At 39.8% G+C, this 20,361-nt stretch overlaps 1 protein-coding gene across 3 annotated transcripts; it reads right to left on the minus strand.

The window, feature by feature from the left end:
• Window positions 1-2,456: 2,456 nt before the first annotated feature.
• Window positions 2,457-18,474, minus strand: ING3 (inhibitor of growth family member 3). 3 transcript variants are annotated; one of them, XM_075493294.1, is made up of 13 exons: window positions 18,307-18,451; window positions 18,055-18,126; window positions 13,874-13,980; window positions 13,582-13,682; window positions 12,189-12,254; window positions 10,876-10,972; window positions 8,647-8,718; window positions 8,243-8,362; window positions 6,929-7,086; window positions 6,376-6,566; window positions 5,001-5,193; window positions 4,009-4,047; window positions 2,457-3,336 (listed from the first exon to the last, which is right to left on the minus strand). In XM_075493294.1, exons 4-13 carry the CDS (start codon window positions 13,675-13,677, stop codon window positions 3,220-3,222), a joined length of 1,149 nt encoding a protein of 382 aa, XP_075349409.1. In that variant the 5' UTR covers window positions 13,678-13,682; window positions 13,874-13,980; window positions 18,055-18,126; window positions 18,307-18,451; the 3' UTR covers window positions 2,457-3,219. The 3 variants fall into 3 exon arrangements, with proteins under 3 accessions (XP_075349409.1, XP_075349403.1, XP_075349393.1); XM_075493288.1 differs by lacking the exon at window positions 13,874-13,980 and having other exon boundaries at window positions 6,929-6,987; window positions 18,307-18,474; XM_075493278.1 differs by lacking the exon at window positions 13,874-13,980 and having other exon boundaries at window positions 18,307-18,473.
• Window positions 18,475-20,361: the final 1,887 nt, after the last annotated feature.

The raw sequence follows: 20,361 nt of genomic DNA on the forward strand, positions 1-20,361 counted from the left end.
TCTGACCCACTGCTGAGCAATGAGCTGATGTTTCCATAGAATTACCTAGATAGCTAGCTCCAAAATCACTTTCCTACATAGCAATAGCTACTTCAGAGGCACCAGCTACAGGTAAATTGAGAATTAAGTATTATTTTATATATTATTTTATATTTACATTATTTTAGCAAACGTTGAATTACACCTTCCATTTTATTAGACACTTGGTATCATGAGATTGTTCTGCTACTTTTAACACTTTCCATTTTTGTTATTTTTGACAACCTGATGCAAGTGCAAACATTATGTTACTATTTACTCCTCTTTAACTGATCTGTTACATGTCTGCTGAGCAGCAGCGTCCTGCTGGACTCCTTTAGCAGCCTCTCCGTGTTGGGAGTATTGGCAATTTATTCCTTTGCTCTTTATTATTCTATTTTGCAAATAGCCATGTAACATTAAGGGACCTCCACTCTTCAACCAGCGCATCACCGTTTTTTAAAGAAACTGTAATGAGAACCTGTCTAAACACCTTTATGTAGACTACATCAGCCTGGTCTTGTCTACTCAGCGAAGCTTCCAAGGACCCTGCTGACCGTGAGGCAAGGACTCTGCCAATGTGTAACTACTCACACTACTCGCTGCTTTTGCACTGTAATCACCTGCTGAGCCTTCAGTTTCTCTCACAGGCTTAGAAGAAAACAAAACAAAAGCATGTACAGGTCTTATTGTTCTACATCTTTCACTTACGCATTGCATTTTTTCCCGTATTTTTCACATTGGTCCATTTCTGTTTTCTTAACTTAGACACAAAATACTAATGCACTGATGAGGACAAAGGTAAGTTTTTTCCTCTTGTGAGTTCTCTAACTAGCTCCTCCATGAAAAAATAATTTATATTGTCCAATGAAACAGCAAACCAATGCTCACACTAAAAAATGGCATTTTTACTTGGATTTGCAGTCTCTGCACCATCTTAGCTATGATTACCACCGGAGTGAGGGATTCTGCTACATATGGTCTTAATTCTCAGTGGACTTACTTCTTAGCCCTAGAGACTAGACATTCAGTCCAAGGGGAGTCTGGATTACCTGTTGCTTATTTAACTTCAATTCATAGCATGGCACCAGTTTCCAACAGAACAAATAGTTTGTTATCTCTGTGGTCTCAATAGCCTCACTTAAAACCAGATATTCTAGTCCTCAAGTGTTTTTTTAGACTGAGATTTCCACAGAAATACATACACAGTGGGTTCAGTTCCCAGTTTTAATGGAACCTTAGTTACACTGCTCTTTGCTGTTTATTTTCACCGCTTTCTATTCTTCTACCAAAGTCTATCATCCATAATCATGTTTTCCTTCTTATACATCTACTTTTACCCAGTTTATGAATTTAAAATGCCTACTTCTTTAATTTTTAAATAAAAGTTGTGACAGAAGCCTTGTTTCATTTTTGTTTAGACAAAGCCTGCATTTTCTGCACGTACTCCTCTTACTAATGAGCCTCTTTTTATTTCCTTGACGCTATTTGCATAGTCATGCATTGAAACACTGCTTCTCTCCCTCTCTTCTGCTCCTCTGCATGGGTTTGGAAAGCTACCATGGTCATGATCTTCCAGCCTGACAGCCCAAAGAGCAACCAGTGCTAAACTAAAATCTTCATTCCAAAGGAAAAGTGTATTTTTTTAGTAGTGGAAGGAAGGAGGAAGAAGAAAAAGGGAGTAATAATCTTGTTCAGTGCTACGGCATGAAAGAGCCATAGAGAAACAACAAAAGGAAATTGTCAGGGAAAGGAAATCTACCAACGACGTCCAAAATAAGCAACTGGGGAAAAAATATAGAAAATCTTTCCATTATATTCATGGTCAAGGGTCTAATTTAGAGATCAGTTTTCTGATCCTGTGCTACAACACGTACAACTCACAGATCCAGCCACTTAGGGGCCTGCATTTAGGCTTCCTAACACAATCGTCCCTGTTACCCGAGGGATTCTACAGCAGGATGAACTATTTCTCCCTTTCTTCTTTCCTGAACCACGTGTTGGTTTTTACATGAAAACCACTGTCCAGGAAGGAATATGGCAGCTGCAAGACACACTTACCACGGTTTTCTTCTCCCCTTCCTATTTCCATCTGTGCCATGGAAATAGGAAGGCAATTCTGCCTGTGCATATCTCTTGACATGGTAGGGATTTTTTTTTTTTTTTTTTTTTAACCACATCGAAAACAGAACTTTTGTGCCCATTTAAGCAGGTGCCACTGATCATCTGGAGACAGAGGCAGCAAGGCAAATGATATTTCACCCTATATATGCATTAGTTATCCACCCACCAGAGAAATGTCCTCCTGTACAATGATCCTTCACATGGGTCATGTAAAGCAATTTCTTATGCAAACTTACCTATATTCTTCTGAAACCATTTCAGGGACAAACCTTTTTTTGACAAATGTACAGATAACATTAATTTGAGGAGTTGAGGTTGTTTTATTTTAACACCTAATACAATTCAAATTTAAAGGATTACTTGCACAAAAAAATAAACACATTTGGTATAAAAATTTATCATCACTTTAACACCTTTTTTTCCCTCTTATGGCCTGCGCCTTCTCTGGAGCAGAAACATATAAAGACTAATGGCACAAGTTTGTTTTATTCTACAGCATTTTTTTTGTTTTTACATACTCAAGTACCCTAGAGGACAACAGCCCGCTGTATACAAGAACCATTTTCTTCAGCCTGCTGAATTAAGTTTCATAAAGAACCAAAGCTATAAAGGCATTTTAAAAACCATTGTCTCATTTTTTTTTTCAGAAGCACTGACTTTTTGCACCATTTATATACATAGTGTTACATAACAGCTCTTGAGTACAGTACATGCAGCAGAATATACCTGTTGAATATAAAACATACATTTAAAATCCTGACTTATCGGAATTTTTTGAAGATTGAATAATTGTAGAATGCCCACTGCTTAGAGAAAATGGTTTGATAGTACAAATGTCTGCATATGTTGGCCACTGGAACAATCCAAGGCTCACTGGAATAGTATCTGTAGCACATCAATGTGCATAAATAATTTACTTACAATATTAAAACACGACTAGCAAAATCAATAGTTCAAGATCTTATGACTGCTATGTTAACCCTTAAGTGGTTGCAAGGAAGTGTGGTGGGGGTTCCTCCCCCTCCCAAGTCCTCTATAAAACCTTTAGTATGTAATTTGTTTTCCAGATGAAGAAACTTATTTATGTCTACTGCCTCTTCTCTTCATTGCAGCTGTACATTGTGGACAATACCATTTCCCTTTCGGTGCTTCTGTCAGTCCAACACATCCATAGTGGAACCACTCAATAGGGCACTATAAAAACAGAGTTAAAGAGAGGGTTTGGGATTTTGGTTTTTTTTCAACACACCTATCACAAATACAATTCTATGAAAATGAAGCATGAGTAAAAAGCATAGATTCTGCTTTTCACACAAAGTCACGGGACAAAACGAGAAGAGAGGAGGATCACAATCCCTAACTTACACTCAACAGACTAAGAAAAGCAATAAAAATTCTAGAAGTCATATATGGACTTACATAACAGAGCAAAAGAAATATGTTGTGCTTCGCAATACTTAGTTTGACAACACTAAGTGAAACAAAAGTAATCTTATCACTCACTCGTGTTTAAATATAGTATCTCAGGAAGTACATGATTACTTTCAACTGTTCTTTTAAAACTTCTTTTATTTGAAGGGGACAATTGATATTAGTAGTGACATAGCTAAAAGTTCCCAGAAATAAAGGGCATTTTAAAGATGCCAAACTTTCCCAGGAAAGGGTGAAGCCTTCTAAAAGAACCTGAACTGTGGGGACATCATCTGTCCCCAGATGGGGAGAAGTTTCTTGAAGAACGGTTCAACTCATATGCACATTACTCTAAAAAAAACTCTACTTTAAAACCAACTGTAAAGAAAAGTAACTCGTGCAAGCAACAGTTACATGCACAAGCATCTCATGAACCTTTTGAACTTTGTTACTTACATCTTGGTTATCACAGCCTACCATTTCACCATAGGACACCTAGTAAATAAGAAAAAAACCCCTTATTAATAATTGTAGTACTAATTAAAAGCAATCAACATTTTCAAAGGGCTAAAGTTAAAGTTTCTTCCTCTGAGGAGCTTTTCCATTAACAGCAGCAACAATATTTTGATTTTTCTTTTGTTACACAACCTAAAGAACATGTTCACAGCAAACCGATTTTCAAAAAATTTTTATGAAAAAAAAAAAAAAAGATACTTCTGCATATTTCAGGTTGGATAAAAAAGGTCAGCATTCAAAACCTGAATGAACCACATTTTGGTCTAAACAACAGTGCTCGGCACATTATCACCCCAGTTTTCAAGATTATATTGATGTCTGGCATTTCCCTTGCATACATGACAATTTCAAGCACTTTATTTGAAACAATCAAATACTTTCAAGAGAATTACAGAATTCTATAAACTCTAAAAAAAAGCCAACACTCTTAAAAATGTTTAAAGTAAGAACAGGCATTTTTAAGTAAAAGTTTCTCATGTTGTCATTCAGTCTCTCAAGTTTCCGGGTAGCTTTTACAAAACTATTTTTTTGTTTCGTTGTTGTGTTTTTTCGGTTTGTGGGGTTTTTTGGGTTTTGTTTTTGTGGGTTTTTTTTGGTTTTGTTTTTTTAAAGGAAAGTAGGAGAGACCAGGCAAATTCCTTACTAACTTAAAATTTTAACTAAATTTACGGTGAACCTGTTCAATTTTTAATTTAATAATTCCTGAAGTCTTCATTAAAAGATTTAAAACTCTCCAGGTATGTCACATCACTGGAAAACTTGCTTGTTTTTAGCTTCAACAGTTGAGTTCTTTATTCATATCACTAGTAAGTAAATGAAAACAGATCAGAATTTCAAGACTGCAAATAGAATGTTTTTAAATTAGCAATCAGAGAAGGAACTACAGAGAAATAGCAGCTCTAGTTATATTTCCGGTTGGAAGCCATCCTTACCTGATTACAAATGCAGTAACGTGGCTCATTTGGATCATAGGTCCAGTCAACCTGGCTATTAGAATCAGACTCTGGTATTACTGCTGTTTGCTGAGACAGTTCTTGTGCCAGTGCAGATGAAGAAGAACATGATGACAGAGATGAAGAAGAGGAAGATGATGAGGACTGCTGACTTGAGGATTTGTTGTTGTTTCTAAAAAAACAAAAAACAAAAAAAAAACAGAAAAAGGCATACCATAAGTTAAATTCATTTCCTGCCAAGTAAAAGGATCACAAAACAAGTACTTGGTTGACTCTGAAATACTGCAGTGTGTAAATCCCAAAGCATCATGGCCTAACAGATTTCATTCAACAATTGCAAGAACTGAAATGGACACATTGATGTGTTTTGGAAAAGGAAACGAGTCTTACCAGCTTACAAGTGCAAGACAGGCTATTCTAATCAATAGAATTTAACAGCTTTAAAATGCCAAATGGCTTTAATCAATATTTTTCTTCACAAAATTTTCCATCAACAGCCTTGGTGTAAAGTCCCCCCATAAAACTTATGTTACCAGTAAAACAGGAATTTACATATAAATAATGTCATATGTCATGTAGAATAGATAGCTGTGTTTTGAAGATGACTGATTTTATGTTAATCTCCACTCAAGCATCACCAATCACTCCACAGGAACAGTGCCAGAATACAAATTCTATGCTTTTGCTTATAGGTCAGATCTGACACCCACAATATGCATAGATGAAAAATGGTTCCAAGACAAAATTATTAACTGAGCTGTGAACAAACACAAATTTGTATGAAGAAAAACATGCAAGTCAGTTTAAAAGGATGGGCATTCTGAGGCAAACTCTTTCAAGTACAACTTGGGATTGCTGTCAATGTGTTGTGATGTTGTGTTGTTTAAAATGCTTTTAAATTTCATTTTAATCAGAAATAAAATTAATTCTGTTTCCTGTCCTACAAGGTCAGCCATCAGAAAGCGTTGTGATTATTTGTGAAGTGGCACAAAGCAGATCTCCAGATTATTTCAAAACGATCTACAAAAGCATAGTAATTCCCAACATTTGCCGTTAGGCCATATCTTCTCTCTAGAACAGAGAAAAACGAGGGAAGAAACTAGACTATACCACAGATGCAAAAGTAAATCAAGTCATTTACTTAAAACCTTGGAGTAAGTATGCTTAAAGAAAAAAAAGTGAGAGGAGAAAAGAAGAAAGCCCTGAACAAAAAAAGGCCAGCAGGCAAGAACTACCTTCTGCTGATCCCCCCCTCCCACAAATATGAAGTATTTCTAATATGGCCCGTGACCTTTAAAAGAAAGCTTAGCTGTCTTAAAAGCTATAATTGCAGTCAACAAGTAAGAAAACCTACTTGCTTTTTCTGCCACTTCGTGAATCTGTGGTTGATGAACTTAATGTCTGTGTTAATGTAGATGCCAGAGCTGATGATGAATATCCAGTTGAATCTCTGGATAAAGAAAATTCTCTTCCAAGCTGAAAATCATTGTTCTTAAATGCTTCATAGCTGGCTTTTAGACTGGATGTTCGTCTTCCTTCCTTCATCTAAAAGGAATACTGATATTGTATCAGATTACACAGTAGAGCTCTTACAGAAAACATACTAGGCTGCTAACTGCTAATTATTTGCACAGGTTCATTAGTTACCCTGTTAACAAAATTATGTATAGTAAGTGCTAAAAAGGTGTAAGAATACCCCACAGGAAAAGCTCGAAAACAAGCTGTCCCTTTATGTAAGTTTTACAGGATGAAACTGTAGCATATAAACATAAATGATAATATGAGAACTGAATCACATCCGCTGAAAGTGATCATGGGAATTCAGATTAAAAAAAAAAGAAAAAATCACTAGTCTTTCTTCTTAATCAATAGCAGATGGCAGAATGACAAGAATGTTTTGACATTACCTGTGCCGTGGCTTGCACTGCTTGAGCTGCTGCCATGGTAATTGCACCGGCCCCGGATCCTGAAGATAATGAGCCCAGGTTATATGATGCCAATGGTTGAGAAGAGTTTGTATTGTATGCATTGTTTGAAGAGGATGATGAATTACTGTTTCGACACCCTTGATGAACAGAACACATTTATGAAATTCAAAATGAAACTAAATTCCTTTGCATTTTAAGAAGAGTTATATATGACAACCAGTGAAAGAGTAGGAACTCCGTTTATGCATCAGAGCAGTCTGACCATTTGGAAAAAAGTTTAAGAAGTCATTTGACACAGCCAGTAATGGCTTAAGAAAAAAGAAGTCTGTTCCCCACCTACCCTCATGTGCAAGGAGTCTTTTTAGAAAGGCAGTCCTCCCTATCATATTCGGCTATCAAAGGACAGATGCAGCTGCTATGTCTATATAAACCCAATCTCCATTGAAATGATGCTGACTACTGTAACCATCAAGAAGAGAGTAAGAATTTGACTGTACACCTATACTGTTTCTGATGTAAAACTTTTAACAATCTTAATTCTGAAAACTACAAGTCACAGTTTTAATGCAACACATTTCCATGGCCATCTACAGACTGATAGCTGCTCAAACATAGTTACATTTTATTTGCCATCTCATGTGAAGTTCCTTCGAAACAAAAGTAAAATGGATATGAGACTACTTAAAACTAATGAACAGCACTAAATTCCAAAACATAAGGTAGTTTACCTACTATAAACTCTCATAATCTTTTATTTTAAGAACAGAAGCTATGAAACACCCTAATTTTGAAAATGGGCAGAAAGTTGTCGGGGGTTTTTTTATTCACTACTCAAAAAGACTTCTCACCTCTTTTGAAATAGACAACACACGAAAGAATTTCATTTTATTGTAGCCAAACGCCACATCAGACCACCCCTTAAAAAAAAGTGTGAAAATTCTTTTCCCTTACTTTGGAAATTGTTGCACGCATTTCTTTTTCCCAAAATAATAATACATTGATCTCTTATATTTCTACTACTAGGTGAATGACACTGTACTGTTATCTTCTCCCAAGCAGTGTAAATACAAAGAAACAGCCAACATACAGCTGTTGAATGACAACAAAACTCATGCACTCCATGGACAACACAGATGAGTAACAATGCCTGCAATTTCTCATGTTTCAAATGACTGAAAATCCCAGAGGAAAGGGTATGAGCCTCTGATTTCAAAAGACAATTAACTCACAAATATAATTGGGTTTCTCTTCCTCCGATTAAAAAGCAGTAAAATGCAAGACAATTAAGATTACCTGGTGTATTTTCTTTAGAAGCATCTGAAGTCAGGGTAGATAGAAGAGCTTCAGATTTAAACTTCTTTTCAGGAACATGATCTGTTGTACTATGGTGAGAAGATGGATTGTGTTTCCTTTCTAAATGAAACAAATGAAGGGAACTTAAATGCAGAACCTTTTCAGCTTGGAAGTCAGCTAGAGATAATAAAACAGCACTTCCAACTAATTCCCACTAGCAAAACCTTATTATTTCATTCTTGCACTTCTTCTGAATAGATATTATTATCACTGCATTATGCCTTTCCCCCCCGCAACGTTTGGAGAAAAAGAAAAAAGTTCCAAACATTTTTTCCCCTAATACTACTCAATAAAAAATAAAGAAACATAAAAAGTGGACATGTTTTTAAGCCTCAAATACTTACTCTCTACTGGAGTGTGAGAATGGGCATGATGGTTATTCACAGGCTGTGATGGTGTATCCAGCTCCAGAGACCCTAAGATGGAGGTAAAAAGGATAGGAAAATTTCAGTGATCATTGGCATGGTTTTGACTTTTAGATACTAAATGAATCTTTATAATATTAACCAAATCACTATGCAGTTATATTTATTTTAATCAGAAGTATTTTTGCTAGAGTTGAAACCCTTCCTGTAGTACAACCAGGAGCCAATGAGAAGAACAGTTTTAAAATAAAAATTGGTGACTGCTGCTGTTCAACTGTTGAAATCAAGAAGTTACAATCAAGCCCAGTAAGGAGAATAAACAACAACATTGCCCTCAACATGCCACTTATTTGAATGAGTTGCATACAAGCTGGTGACAGTTGGAGAATGCTGCACCAAAAGTACAGACAATCTACACCAATAGGGATTGAAAAGAAGATTGTAACAGGTAAACTGTATTAACGAGGCACCTTGTCCAACTGAGTCCATCTTGTCACATTGAGTCAGAACACACAAGCACTAGCAACGTCTTTCAAGATGATCTAACATTCAACAGGAAGGGCTTCAGATCATTATCCAAATTATCTTAACATTCAAAATACACAGAGCAACAATCCAAAGAAGAGAGAGGGGAAAAAAAAAAAAAAAAAGAAAAGGGGGGGGGGGGGGGGGGCACAAATGCAAGTCTATGTCCAAGAATAACATTTCTTGTAATATGAGGCTAAATTATCGCAGCATAGGAGAGACTTTGACCACGAACTTCCATTAGACCAATATATAACAGTTTGTGTATCAATCTTTGGCAAAAAGATTTTGAACTAGCTGCAATACCTACCAACTTACATTTATACAGAAGACAATTCAAGAAAGTAATTCACATTCATTTTTCAAAACCTGTAGCTTCAACATTTCTTTACCTCTTTCTTTTTCAGTGCTTTCAAAATGTACACGAGTGTATTGCAAAAGTTTAAAGAAAATTATTCTAGAAGAGGTTCAAAGCATAAGGAGATCATTTGGCTGAGCTAACTTTAACCGTGTTACGAACTAATCCAAAGGCTGCCCTCTGGCGGAACCTCAACAATATGTACTTACTCTGAAAGCTAAAAATGTTAAGAGGCTTCTACTTCTCACTTCCTTAAAAAAAAAAACAAACCAAACTTAAAGATGCAACATGCAGCCTGGAACATTTCTATTTTGAAAGGTACCTACTTCACCAAACCCATAGCTCAACTGAAGGTAGTATCACATCTTAGAACTGCAGCTAGGATTCCAACTAAAATAAACTAGTCCTTTTCTGTAGTTGCTAGTTCATTAAAAGCACTTACTTTGCAGTTTTCTTTTTGTGCCTGTTATTTGTAACAGCAGTTACAAACAAAATACCCAAAAAACTCCCAGCTTTTATGACAAAGCCACACAAAGTTCAAAGAAAGAATATTTACTCCTAATCTCAAGTGATTTAGGTTACTTTTCACTGTCCTTGGGTATGAAGAACAGTCACTGCCTCTTAGCTCTATAATCACAGTAGTTAAACCAGCTTTGAAATTTATCATAATCACATTTGAACTTGATGTCTAAATACTGATGCGTACAGAAAGGCCAGATTCTTCTACACCAAGTTGGCCAAAAAGCTGTCACATTACAGTTCTGTTCACATTCTGAATACTAGCATTGCTGTATTCGTTAGGCATGTAGGCTTCTTACCCAAAATGCTTCTCCCTCGCCACCTCATTACAAAACAGCCATTCTCTCTCCTTTAAAAAAAGAAAACCACCGAATACCTAACTTCACTTGACATTCCACAGCTGTAACTAAAATAAGGACCCTCCTCAATTTGGTGGCAATCAATCCAAGTAAGAAATGGTACACTTTCAACTGGGTAGGTGGCAAGCTTAGGCTGAAGTACTTGTCTGAATACCTACAGTCATTAAAAACAGATTTAAAGAATTCTGTACCTTACTAGCAATTCACTAGTGCAACAGTTGTGTGAAAAAAACTATTCTATTTACTCAGTCGTATTTTGACTTCACTGGTAAAAACTGAGGTTGAAACTAAAATTTGAGAATCACTGCGTGATGAAAAGTATGCAGGTCAAAACACAATTTTGGAACAAGTGGAAGTACTGCAGGCCACTGACAAGTTTATGATAATTTAATTTTGCAAATTGGCAGAAAATCTGTCAAGTTCTTAAAGAAAATCAAGCATACTTACTTCTCTCTAATATTTCTGTAATTCCAGCATTATCTGCTTCAAGTTCCATTTTAAATTTAGCGAGTTCCTGGTCCAATTTTCTCAAATGACGGTCTACCTGTTTTTGAGACAAAGCAACAATACATAGCATCCAGTTCTGGAACATTAATATCTACACCCTTAATCTCAGGCTTGCTAAATACTTCCTTTCCAGCAATTCTCTGCCATGCAGCACTAAGCACGTATAAAAACACACAGAAGCGTAACTTCTTGGTCACCTACATTTCCCTAACTCAGCAGAGATACTAGAATTAACACCAAAACAGCCCTGTTGCTCAGACAATCACAGGATACAATAAGGCTGCATATTGGCTCAGCAGCTAGAAGCCCTCCTCTTACTGTAGGCAATGTTCCAAGACACAACGTTAAGTGTTTCTTTTGAGAAAAAAGATTAAGAGGACTCGGGGGTGTTGTGAGTATGGGTATAGAAAGGGGAAGAGAAAGAATAGTACATGACATGCACTTAGGAAGAGGTTGGGCTGCATGGGGAAACTGCAAGTTTACTGAATAGCGGTTTGCATGCCACTGTACACATCGGTAAGCTTAAGTATTAAGTAAAAGGGTCTCTCTCTGAAAATGTAGAGACTCCTGTGCATTTGAGTAAAGTATGACATGCTCTTGGGTATTGAAAATTACCTTAAAAATTAAAAGTAAAATTTAGACTTAATATCATGGAAAGAAACACTATGTTCCAAATGCTTTCTTCATCTGTAGTCAAACAGCAGAATACTGTATCTACCTCTAAACTATTAAAAATTGAACAGGTTTTTGGAGTTACCAGCTAACCAAAAGAGAGGGAGTAAGTTCCAATTTTTGGAGCTAACTTTTGGTTAGCTGAAGTGGAACTAAAGCAGACAAGAAATATATGTTTTATGTCTACTGTATTTCAGTGCAGTCTGACTTGCAGGTTCTGTTCTCTGAGAAAATGTGAAATAAATATACTTAAAATTCAAAATCCACACGCTATAAGGAAAAGTAACTTGCTCGTGGTCTCTTTTCAGAAAAAAATAACTAAGACAAAATCAACATGCATGAAAATCTTAGGATTTCTAAAATTATTTCTGTATGTTTTGTACTTAAGTGACACTTACTAGCCAGAGCAACAAAATTCTTAAAAGTCAGTAAAATATTAAATGTTTCTTTCACCAGCAAAAATATCTGTATGTAGCTAACACAACAGTACAGGTAGCACAGCTGTAGTGCTTATCAAAATGTTTAAGAACTCCTTTGGGCATAAATTTTGGTAATTCGCCACAAGCTTTCTGTCCACTTACCAAATCATATATTTGATTAGCCAGTTGCACTTTTTCATCTGCATCTTCCAAAGCCTTATAATAATCCTGTTATAAAGAGAATTTTTTTAAAAATTACGAACGTAACTGAATTAATTTCAGTCATTTTAAGCTATTGTTATCCAGCAGAAAATGTAAGTTAAAAGGAGAAATTCAAGTCAGTTTTCAGAAAGACTGTGAAACTCTGCTGTAAACAATAATCAGCTAAGTTTTAGATGAGAGATGTATTACGTATCAATTTATTGTTTGTGCCTTAGAAAAAGCCAAACTACAAGATAAACACACTTCCTCCTACAGTGATGTTTAGATTTCTCCAAGAAATGCTGCAAGAATAGAAACAGTCTTGGATTTATTTTATATTACACAGCATAAGGTTATGGACTCAAAATGAGATGATGTCTTTGACTTTGTATGGATCTTTAGGACTATTGCAGATACTACTGCCCTTCAAAATGATGCTAAACAGTACTGTGAGGGAAGGCCTTTCCAGCACTGTAGTTAAATAGAGATAATGATGTATATAGTTTATAGTTTAAAGTATTTTAAAATACATTTATATAACTCGTGTATTATAAAATAATTTGACTAAAGCAATTCAATTTTAAAATCTGCTCTAATGAAAATCCACAGACAAAACTTTTCTTTTTAAATTATGTTTACACATGTTTTTACTCTAGAATTAAACAGGTTTAAGTGCCTTTTTATTCTCGATTTCCATTGAAGAGTATCTTGCTTAGGCAAAAACTACTTGAAAATTTGGTCCAACTAAAGTCAAAAGCAAATTTTTCATTTACTCTAGTGAAGTCAGAGCTTTGACTTTTTGGTTTTTTTAAATATAGAAATCTATTTGTACTAATTAAGGAAAAGAAACCCCTTGGCCAAATCAGGGGCTGAAGTAGCAAGTGTAGAAGACTAGAAAGGAGTTTCTCCTGACAAAATGATGGACTACCTTGCTAACAATACCGCCACCAATGCCTGAGTGTTGAAGGATAGAACAAAACACATCCATCTTCTTATTCCTCCCTCCCTAAAGCTACATATAGCCTATGTATACCATATACATAAGATATACTTCATGTCACACAAGCAGAAACAAAAAGTCTGAGCTCCAAATTTAGTACCTGGTTTCCTCATGATTTCAGGACCATAATTTTTAAAATGCTAGCAAATACTGGGTAAAACTTGAGAGAAATGCTTGATCAAAGAAACCTTTCAGTCATTTTTCTGCTCCTAGGTAGTTCTATCCATCTCTGTGAAAGCCCAAGGGAAGTCATAGTTCTGACCGCTTAAGTCTCCATCAATCATAAGCTATTTTTTCCTAAGGTTATCTTTGTTTGCAAAAGAAAAATGTGACCCACTCCTGTGATATCCTTACTTTTTTGATTGATGTCATTTGTTCTTCTCTCCATTCAGGTTTGTTTTTCTTTGCATTCATAAAAAATTCATTTACCCTCTGCTCAAGCTGATCCATTGCATCTGTAGTACAGGAAAAGATTAAGATAAATGTTATCTTCTTATGTATGTAAACATTATGAAATAAGGCGGATTTTTTTTCTTAAACAAAGTTGACAGGACTGAGGTGCAAACTATTAGAGAGGGGGGAAAAAAAAAAAACCAAAAAAACCAAAACAACCAAGTGACAGTGGACAGAGGAGGGAAATATTTACCTTCATTTCCAAGAAGCAGAATTGCATTCTGGTAGGATTCTCATCAAGGTTCTTGTGCTCTCCAGCATGGGACAGGCAGGACTCCAAGTTCTAAAGGTTTTTTGTCCCTAAGAGCAGTGGTAGTGACTTAAAGCACGACCCAAACTCCTCACCCAGGGCTCTAGACTGCTGACTTTGGAACATTCTAGCCAGTTACAAACTGAGCAGGAAACAAAATGTTCTCCTAAGAGAAACAGTCAAATACAAAACCAAATAATTGAAAAAAATTAGTGCCTCAAAAAGGTAGAGAAAAGGCAGCGACATGACTCTTCAGTTAAGTCAAGGCCCTCTCCATAGTATGCTAGGAAGGTGAGAGCAAATTGAAAGCACTCACAAAGTTATTCCCCCCACCCCCACAGGGTAGCACTACGGGGTAAATGCACTGATGAAATACTATTTGGACAGGATTCTCACTTACATGAAGTTGAGAAATATCATAAGGAAAAAAAATATAGACACCAATTCTCTAACATTAACTACCATAAGAAAGGAAAATGTCAACGACAAATTATTTGTTTTGTTGTTTACTGAGACAGGAACAGGGATTCCCTTCCCTTTCCCTCCACCCTCCTTCAAAAAAAAAAAAAAAAAAAAGTACTGAGTTTACTATTTCAACAGCTGGACACTTGTGCATGCAACAGCTTGCATATTTCCAAAAACATGCAGCTGCCTCAGTCAAACTAGGTTTGACAGCCTTGCTAGTCTCAGGATAGATGATAGTACTGAAAAGTTTTTCACAGCACTCTCAGCGATACTGTCCAGATAGCAGTTTCAAATTAAACGTGACAATGCACCAACTACCTACAGACTTCAGGCTCTGGGTGTAAAACATTTAAGATACTTTCCAGAAACTACCATTAAAACTGTATCACATGATGGCCATTATCTCTTTAAAAAAAAAAAAAAGTTAATTAACTAGTTCAAGGAATTCATGAATCCCCAAGTATGATTAACTCTTCAAATCCAATGAAGCCCAAAGGTTTTCTCACTCTGTGAAAATTCACAACTAGAACTAACTGTTCATGTAAATAACCAAAAATCATTCATACTAAATTATCAAAAACATTCATTGATTTTCCCTACGCTGGGAATGTCCAGCATCAAAACCAACACGAACCTAGCAACTGACTGGACAGAGAGCAATTAATCCCATGCCAGAACACTTGTGACATAGGCTCACATCAACTTTATTTAGACCCAGACAAACAAAGTAGTCAAACAATTTTGGTGTAAAACACGTTAAAGATGGGAGAATCTGTACAATGAGCATTTTCCACTTGCACTGTGTTATTCAGGGAGAAGATCAAGAAGCCTGAGCAGCAAGCAAGCAGCACACACTTTATGTGGAGGCTGTTAAAAGCTTTGTTCTTTAACCAAATGACTATAATTTGGTCCATAAAGCCAACAGACAAAATGTTCTATCTCCTATTCCCAGGGTGCAAACAGCTAGGTGATAATTACTCTAATGGCTCCATAGACATGAAAAGGAAAAAAAAAAAATCTTCCCTCTTTACTTTTTATTGAGGACACATATCAGCCTGTGTGAAACTGCGTAAGGGAAAACTTCCACGGAAACTTGGTCTCTCCTGAAAGGGCAGAAACGGCAAAGGGGAACACAGGTCAGATCTATTAAATTATATGAAAAGTTCTCTCTGGTACACTCAAGTTCCTTCACCTTTTCTCCCCCTCCACCTTTTTAATCCAACTGTGATACTATATTCTGAGATACTAATTTCTTAGATCAGATTTCCCAAGAGAGTTGCCAGAAATTCTATTAGAAGAGAGGCCTTTTTCCAGAGCTTGACATTTTACCATGGAGGCCTGATAATCCATGATTTGAACTTAAGCAGAGAAACACATTTTATGCTCCATGTGGAGCTCAGTTAAAGCTCAAGAGTCAAGGCACAACTCAGACGGTCTTTACTTTTCCCGTAGCAGCCTTATCAGGACATACAGCAGGTATGGCTGGTTTATTATTTCTTCCAACAACAAACAGCAGCAGCTGCCCCATTAGAAATCCATGTGGTCCAAACAGGACAGAATATAAAGTCAACATTGACTCTAAAACACAGCAGCACAGTTATCTCTGATACAATTCATGCAGGTTTCTGGGACAGCATCACTCATCAAAGTACTGTTTTCAATTACTTCAGAGACACTGAATCTTCAGAGCAAGTCACTATGTCACCGCATGAGAACAACCTCCAGGTTTGCACGTAATATTCAGCAGGCAGTTTGGCAACTGATGTTGAAGAGATGCTAGTCCAGAAGTTTTGTAAATGCCTTTGGATGCTTTGTCACTCATTGTGCAAGAATTACAGAAGTACCAAGGTCCAAGAGAATTTTTCTCTGGGCCTAAGGCTGATCTTAGTATACAATATTCACTGTTATTTGCTACTTCCAGTAATACAATACGGAGTGTTATTTGCCACTTCCAGTTAAAGCAGAGGAAATGACACTACTGCAACCTTGGCAGTGCGACTTGGCTCAGTTCTGAAACAAACTTAAAAAAACCTACTAGTTTCTTTGCCTCCCTACTAAATAGAAATAAAATTTGTGAACTTACTCAGAACTACCTAAGTCAGAGAGCTGCTCACTCACTCTCCTGGTGCTCCCTAGCGATAGTTACTTCAGAGTTGTTATCTCCCATAAGGAGCCATTGCTCTGTTCCCACAACTTTAATCGCTGAACCCAAGACAGCACTTAGGCCATAGTATACAAAGAAATCCCATAGCCAGTTCAACATCTGTCAATGAAGTCCATTAAATGGACCTGCTGGTCCACTAAAGTAAATATCCAAGGGAAAGCCTGAGACCTCACTTCAAAGTACTATAGGTTAAACTATTGTTTTGGAGAACTGTGCTCCCACATAGTGTTGCATTTTGTATTCCTGTATGGCATTCACTTTTTATTTCAATCCTTGCTCTTTCTGTCATTCTTCTTTACAATAGTCCAACCCTTCTGTATTGATGATTCCTCTCATCTTTTGTGCAATAACAGCTTCATTAACAAAGACCTTTACATCACAGTTAGAGATTAACATATTAATTGTGCGTTAAATGACAGCAACACCTAACTGGGTGTTACAGGACACCTAAGTCCCAAATGAGATTGCATTAGAAAACATGAAAAGGCAATGCATCCTGAAAACAGCGTAAAGCAGTGTATTGTACCAGGATACAAGCAGAGATATACAAAGTGATCTACAACGAAACCTAAAGCAGACTGTGTATCTGATTATGTGTCAGCTAGGGTGCAAGAGGCTAAGCAAAAAGCGCCTTCACATACGCTATTATGAGGGGAGCTGGCTGGAAAGTTTCAGAGACAGCGTGCCGCTACCTGCTGAAGGAGTGGGACATAACTCCTGTTCCAAACCACCATCACTGCTCTTAGGGATCAAAAATCTAAAGAGTTTGGGACGTGCCACCGAAAATGCCTTTGGGAGCAGCACAAGCCCAGGAGCGAAACTCCTGTAAGATCCTCCTTGCGCCGAGACTCAACTGCGGGCCACGGGCGGGGGCCGGGGCCGGGGCCGGGGCCGGGGCCGGCCCGGAGCGGGCAGGCGGGCTCGGCGGGGCCGCGGCTCGGCGCCGCTCGCTGACACAGCGCCAAGCGAGCGCGCCACGCCCCTCGCTGCGTCCCGGCGGCTCCCGGCGCGGCGCCGGGCCTCCGCAGCGCCGCCTCCCGCAGCCGCACCAGCGCCCGCCGCCCCGCCGGAGACGACGCCAGGCGCCCGGTGCCGACGAGACGCGCCCGGCCCCGCGGCGCGGCCCCCCCCGCACCGCCCCGGAGCGGCGCTGCCGGCGAGCCGGGACGCAGGGCGGGGAAGGGGCGCGAACGCGCCGGGCCAGCGCGCGGGTCGGCGGCGGGGAGCGGAGCGGAGCTGCCCGCGCAGGTCGGAGCGCCCCGGCGGCGGCGGCGCCGCTTCGCCCCCTCCTTCCCTCCTCTGCCTTCCCCTCTCTGCTGCCCACACCGCGGGCCCGCGCCCTGCGGCGGGGCGCGGCGATCGAGCCGATCGAGCCGGTGCCCGCGGCCGCCCCCCGCTGGCGGGGCGGGGCGGGGCGCGGCGGGCGCCGGGGCGCGGGGAGGGGAGGGAGGGAGGGAGGGGGCGGGCAGAGGCGGAGGGGGCGGGACTCACGTACTCTGCACCTGCAGGTCCATCTCGCGCATCTCGGTGAACCTGTCGCGCAGATCCATGGGAAGCTGCTCGATCACTGCGGGGACACGAGGGGCGGGGGAGCGGGAGAGAAGGGAGGGGGAAGCCAGTCAGTCAGTCAGTCACTCGCTCGCCGCCGTGGGGGAGGGGGGCGCCGCCTCATCGCCGCGGCTCCCCCCCGGCTCCCCTCCACCGGCCGTGCCCGGCCGCCCGGCTCCCCCGTCCCGCACACACTCACTCTCCAGATAGTCCTCCAGATACAGCATGGCGGCGGCCGGGCCAGCGCCAAGGGGCTTCTCGCTAACGGGGGCTCGTCCCTTCCAATATGGCGCCGCCGCCAACAACACCAGCGGCTCGACTCAGCGAAAACAACATTGGCGGCTGACGGCGCTCGCTCCGGCCGCGCCGCAATTGGCTGCCCGCGCCGCTGACGCACACCGTGGCTCGCGCTTCCCCCCGCGGCTTCACGGGAAATGTAGTCGGTGCGCGGGGAGGCGGCGGGAAACTACGTGTCCCGCCATGCACTGCGGCGGCCGCGCCTCCCGCCGGGGTTCCGCTGGGGCTGAGGCGGCCGCGGCCGCGGGGCGCTCGGGAGGCTCTGCCCCGCCGCGCCGGTGCTTCCCGGCCCTTGTCGTGTCGGCCGGTCCGGGGCCCTGGAGGCATCCCCGCCTTGCAGGAGCCGTGCTGTTTGTCTCCGGGAGCCCCCTCTCAGCCCCCGCTTTGCCAGGCAAGGTGGGGGTGTGCGGCTGCCGGCCCTCCGGAGCGTCCCCCGGAGGGTCCCCCGGAGGGTCCCCCGGACCCGAGCGCTGCGCCGCAAGTCTGGCGGGGAGACGGGAAAAACTTGCAGCGTTTTGATCGAACTTTATCTTTTTGGTTCTTTATCCGTTATTTTAAATGCTCACAGCTGGTAATAGTGCATAAAAAGCATAAGAAATGACAAAACTAATAAATTACTCTAATTTCTGTGTCTTCTCATGAGCGACCCACGGTGAAAACAGCTGCTCTCTTCAGCATATATCAGTAACACGGGTGGTAACAACGTTACAGCATACGAGAGCGTGAACTTCTGTGGGCTTTAGAATTGCTGTTCAGAGCCGGAAAAAAAAAATAGCAGATAGTGGTGATTGCAATCCAGTTACAATACTTCTTATTGTCATTTATTTTTAAATGTTTGGGGCTGAGGTTTTTCACGCACTTTCAATCCCCCAAATAGTTTATTTCGTCACTGTTTTATCACTATCTAATATCTATTGCTCTAACCATGGACTGGTGCTTTTATCTAGATTTGGTTTTTGACTGGGGGAAGGAATTTTTAGGGCTTGCATGATGTCAGGTGTAGGTACAGGAGCATAAGAATTGCGGTAGCAGAATTCCGCCTAGCTTTCCACCATGCTTTTTATCTCCTTTTCATGTTCTCATCTGTGCCATATGCATCGAAGCAAGGAAAGAAAGTGTGTGCTTAAGCCAAGTCCGAGTAAAAATGTGCGTGGGATGTTTTAGAGTGTCAGGACCAATGGAAAATGACATTCTTTTCTCATGTTTTAAGTTCATATATTGTGAGTAGTTAGCTAAGGATGACTGAATTTTGGGAAATGTAGCATAAATTTTGTGTGTAGCCTTTATGAAGACTGATGTTAGCTATGTCTCGAATACATAGAGTATAGCTAAGCATTTTTTTTATTCCTGTGTCATTACAGATGGAAAAAAATGTATAACAATATCAGTTTTGCAAAAAAAGTGCTGTGCCAAAGTGGTCACTTTCCATACTCACTCCATCATTAGCCAGTACAATAGTCTGTACTGCCAAAACAGAAATATCAACTAGTTTCATACATACCAATGAACAGTTTTTAGCTGGTCATTAAGCTCAGTTACTATCCACCAGAAGCCTTAGTTGAAAGAATCTGTATGCTATTGCTCATACAGATCACTCTTTACTGTACGGCTTCTGACATGCTGGTGTAGGAATGACAATATTTTTGAAGTTTTGTGTGAGAAATTGCTTGGACCATTTTGTTATGTAGAAGACAAGATTGATCCTTCCTAGGAATATAAATGCCTGCACTTTTATTGAAGTGAAAGGGTTTGATGCAGCAAGAGAACTTAGCCCATGCAAAAGCACAGCAAAGCAATGACATCCTATATTCATTAGGAGAAAAGCTAGGTGAATTTAGGGAAATCTGAATTGATGGGGTCATTTTCTTTTATGCTCAGCGGTGGCTTTAATGCTTTTTAAAGACTTTTTTTTTTGTAGACATGTTTGGAAGCACATTTCATGCAGCAGAAGTTTAAG

This window comes from Mycteria americana, chromosome 1 (genome assembly GCF_035582795.1).
Source record: "Mycteria americana isolate JAX WOST 10 ecotype Jacksonville Zoo and Gardens chromosome 1, USCA_MyAme_1.0, whole genome shotgun sequence".
Classification (NCBI taxonomy): Eukaryota; Metazoa; Chordata; class Aves; order Ciconiiformes; family Ciconiidae; genus Mycteria; species Mycteria americana.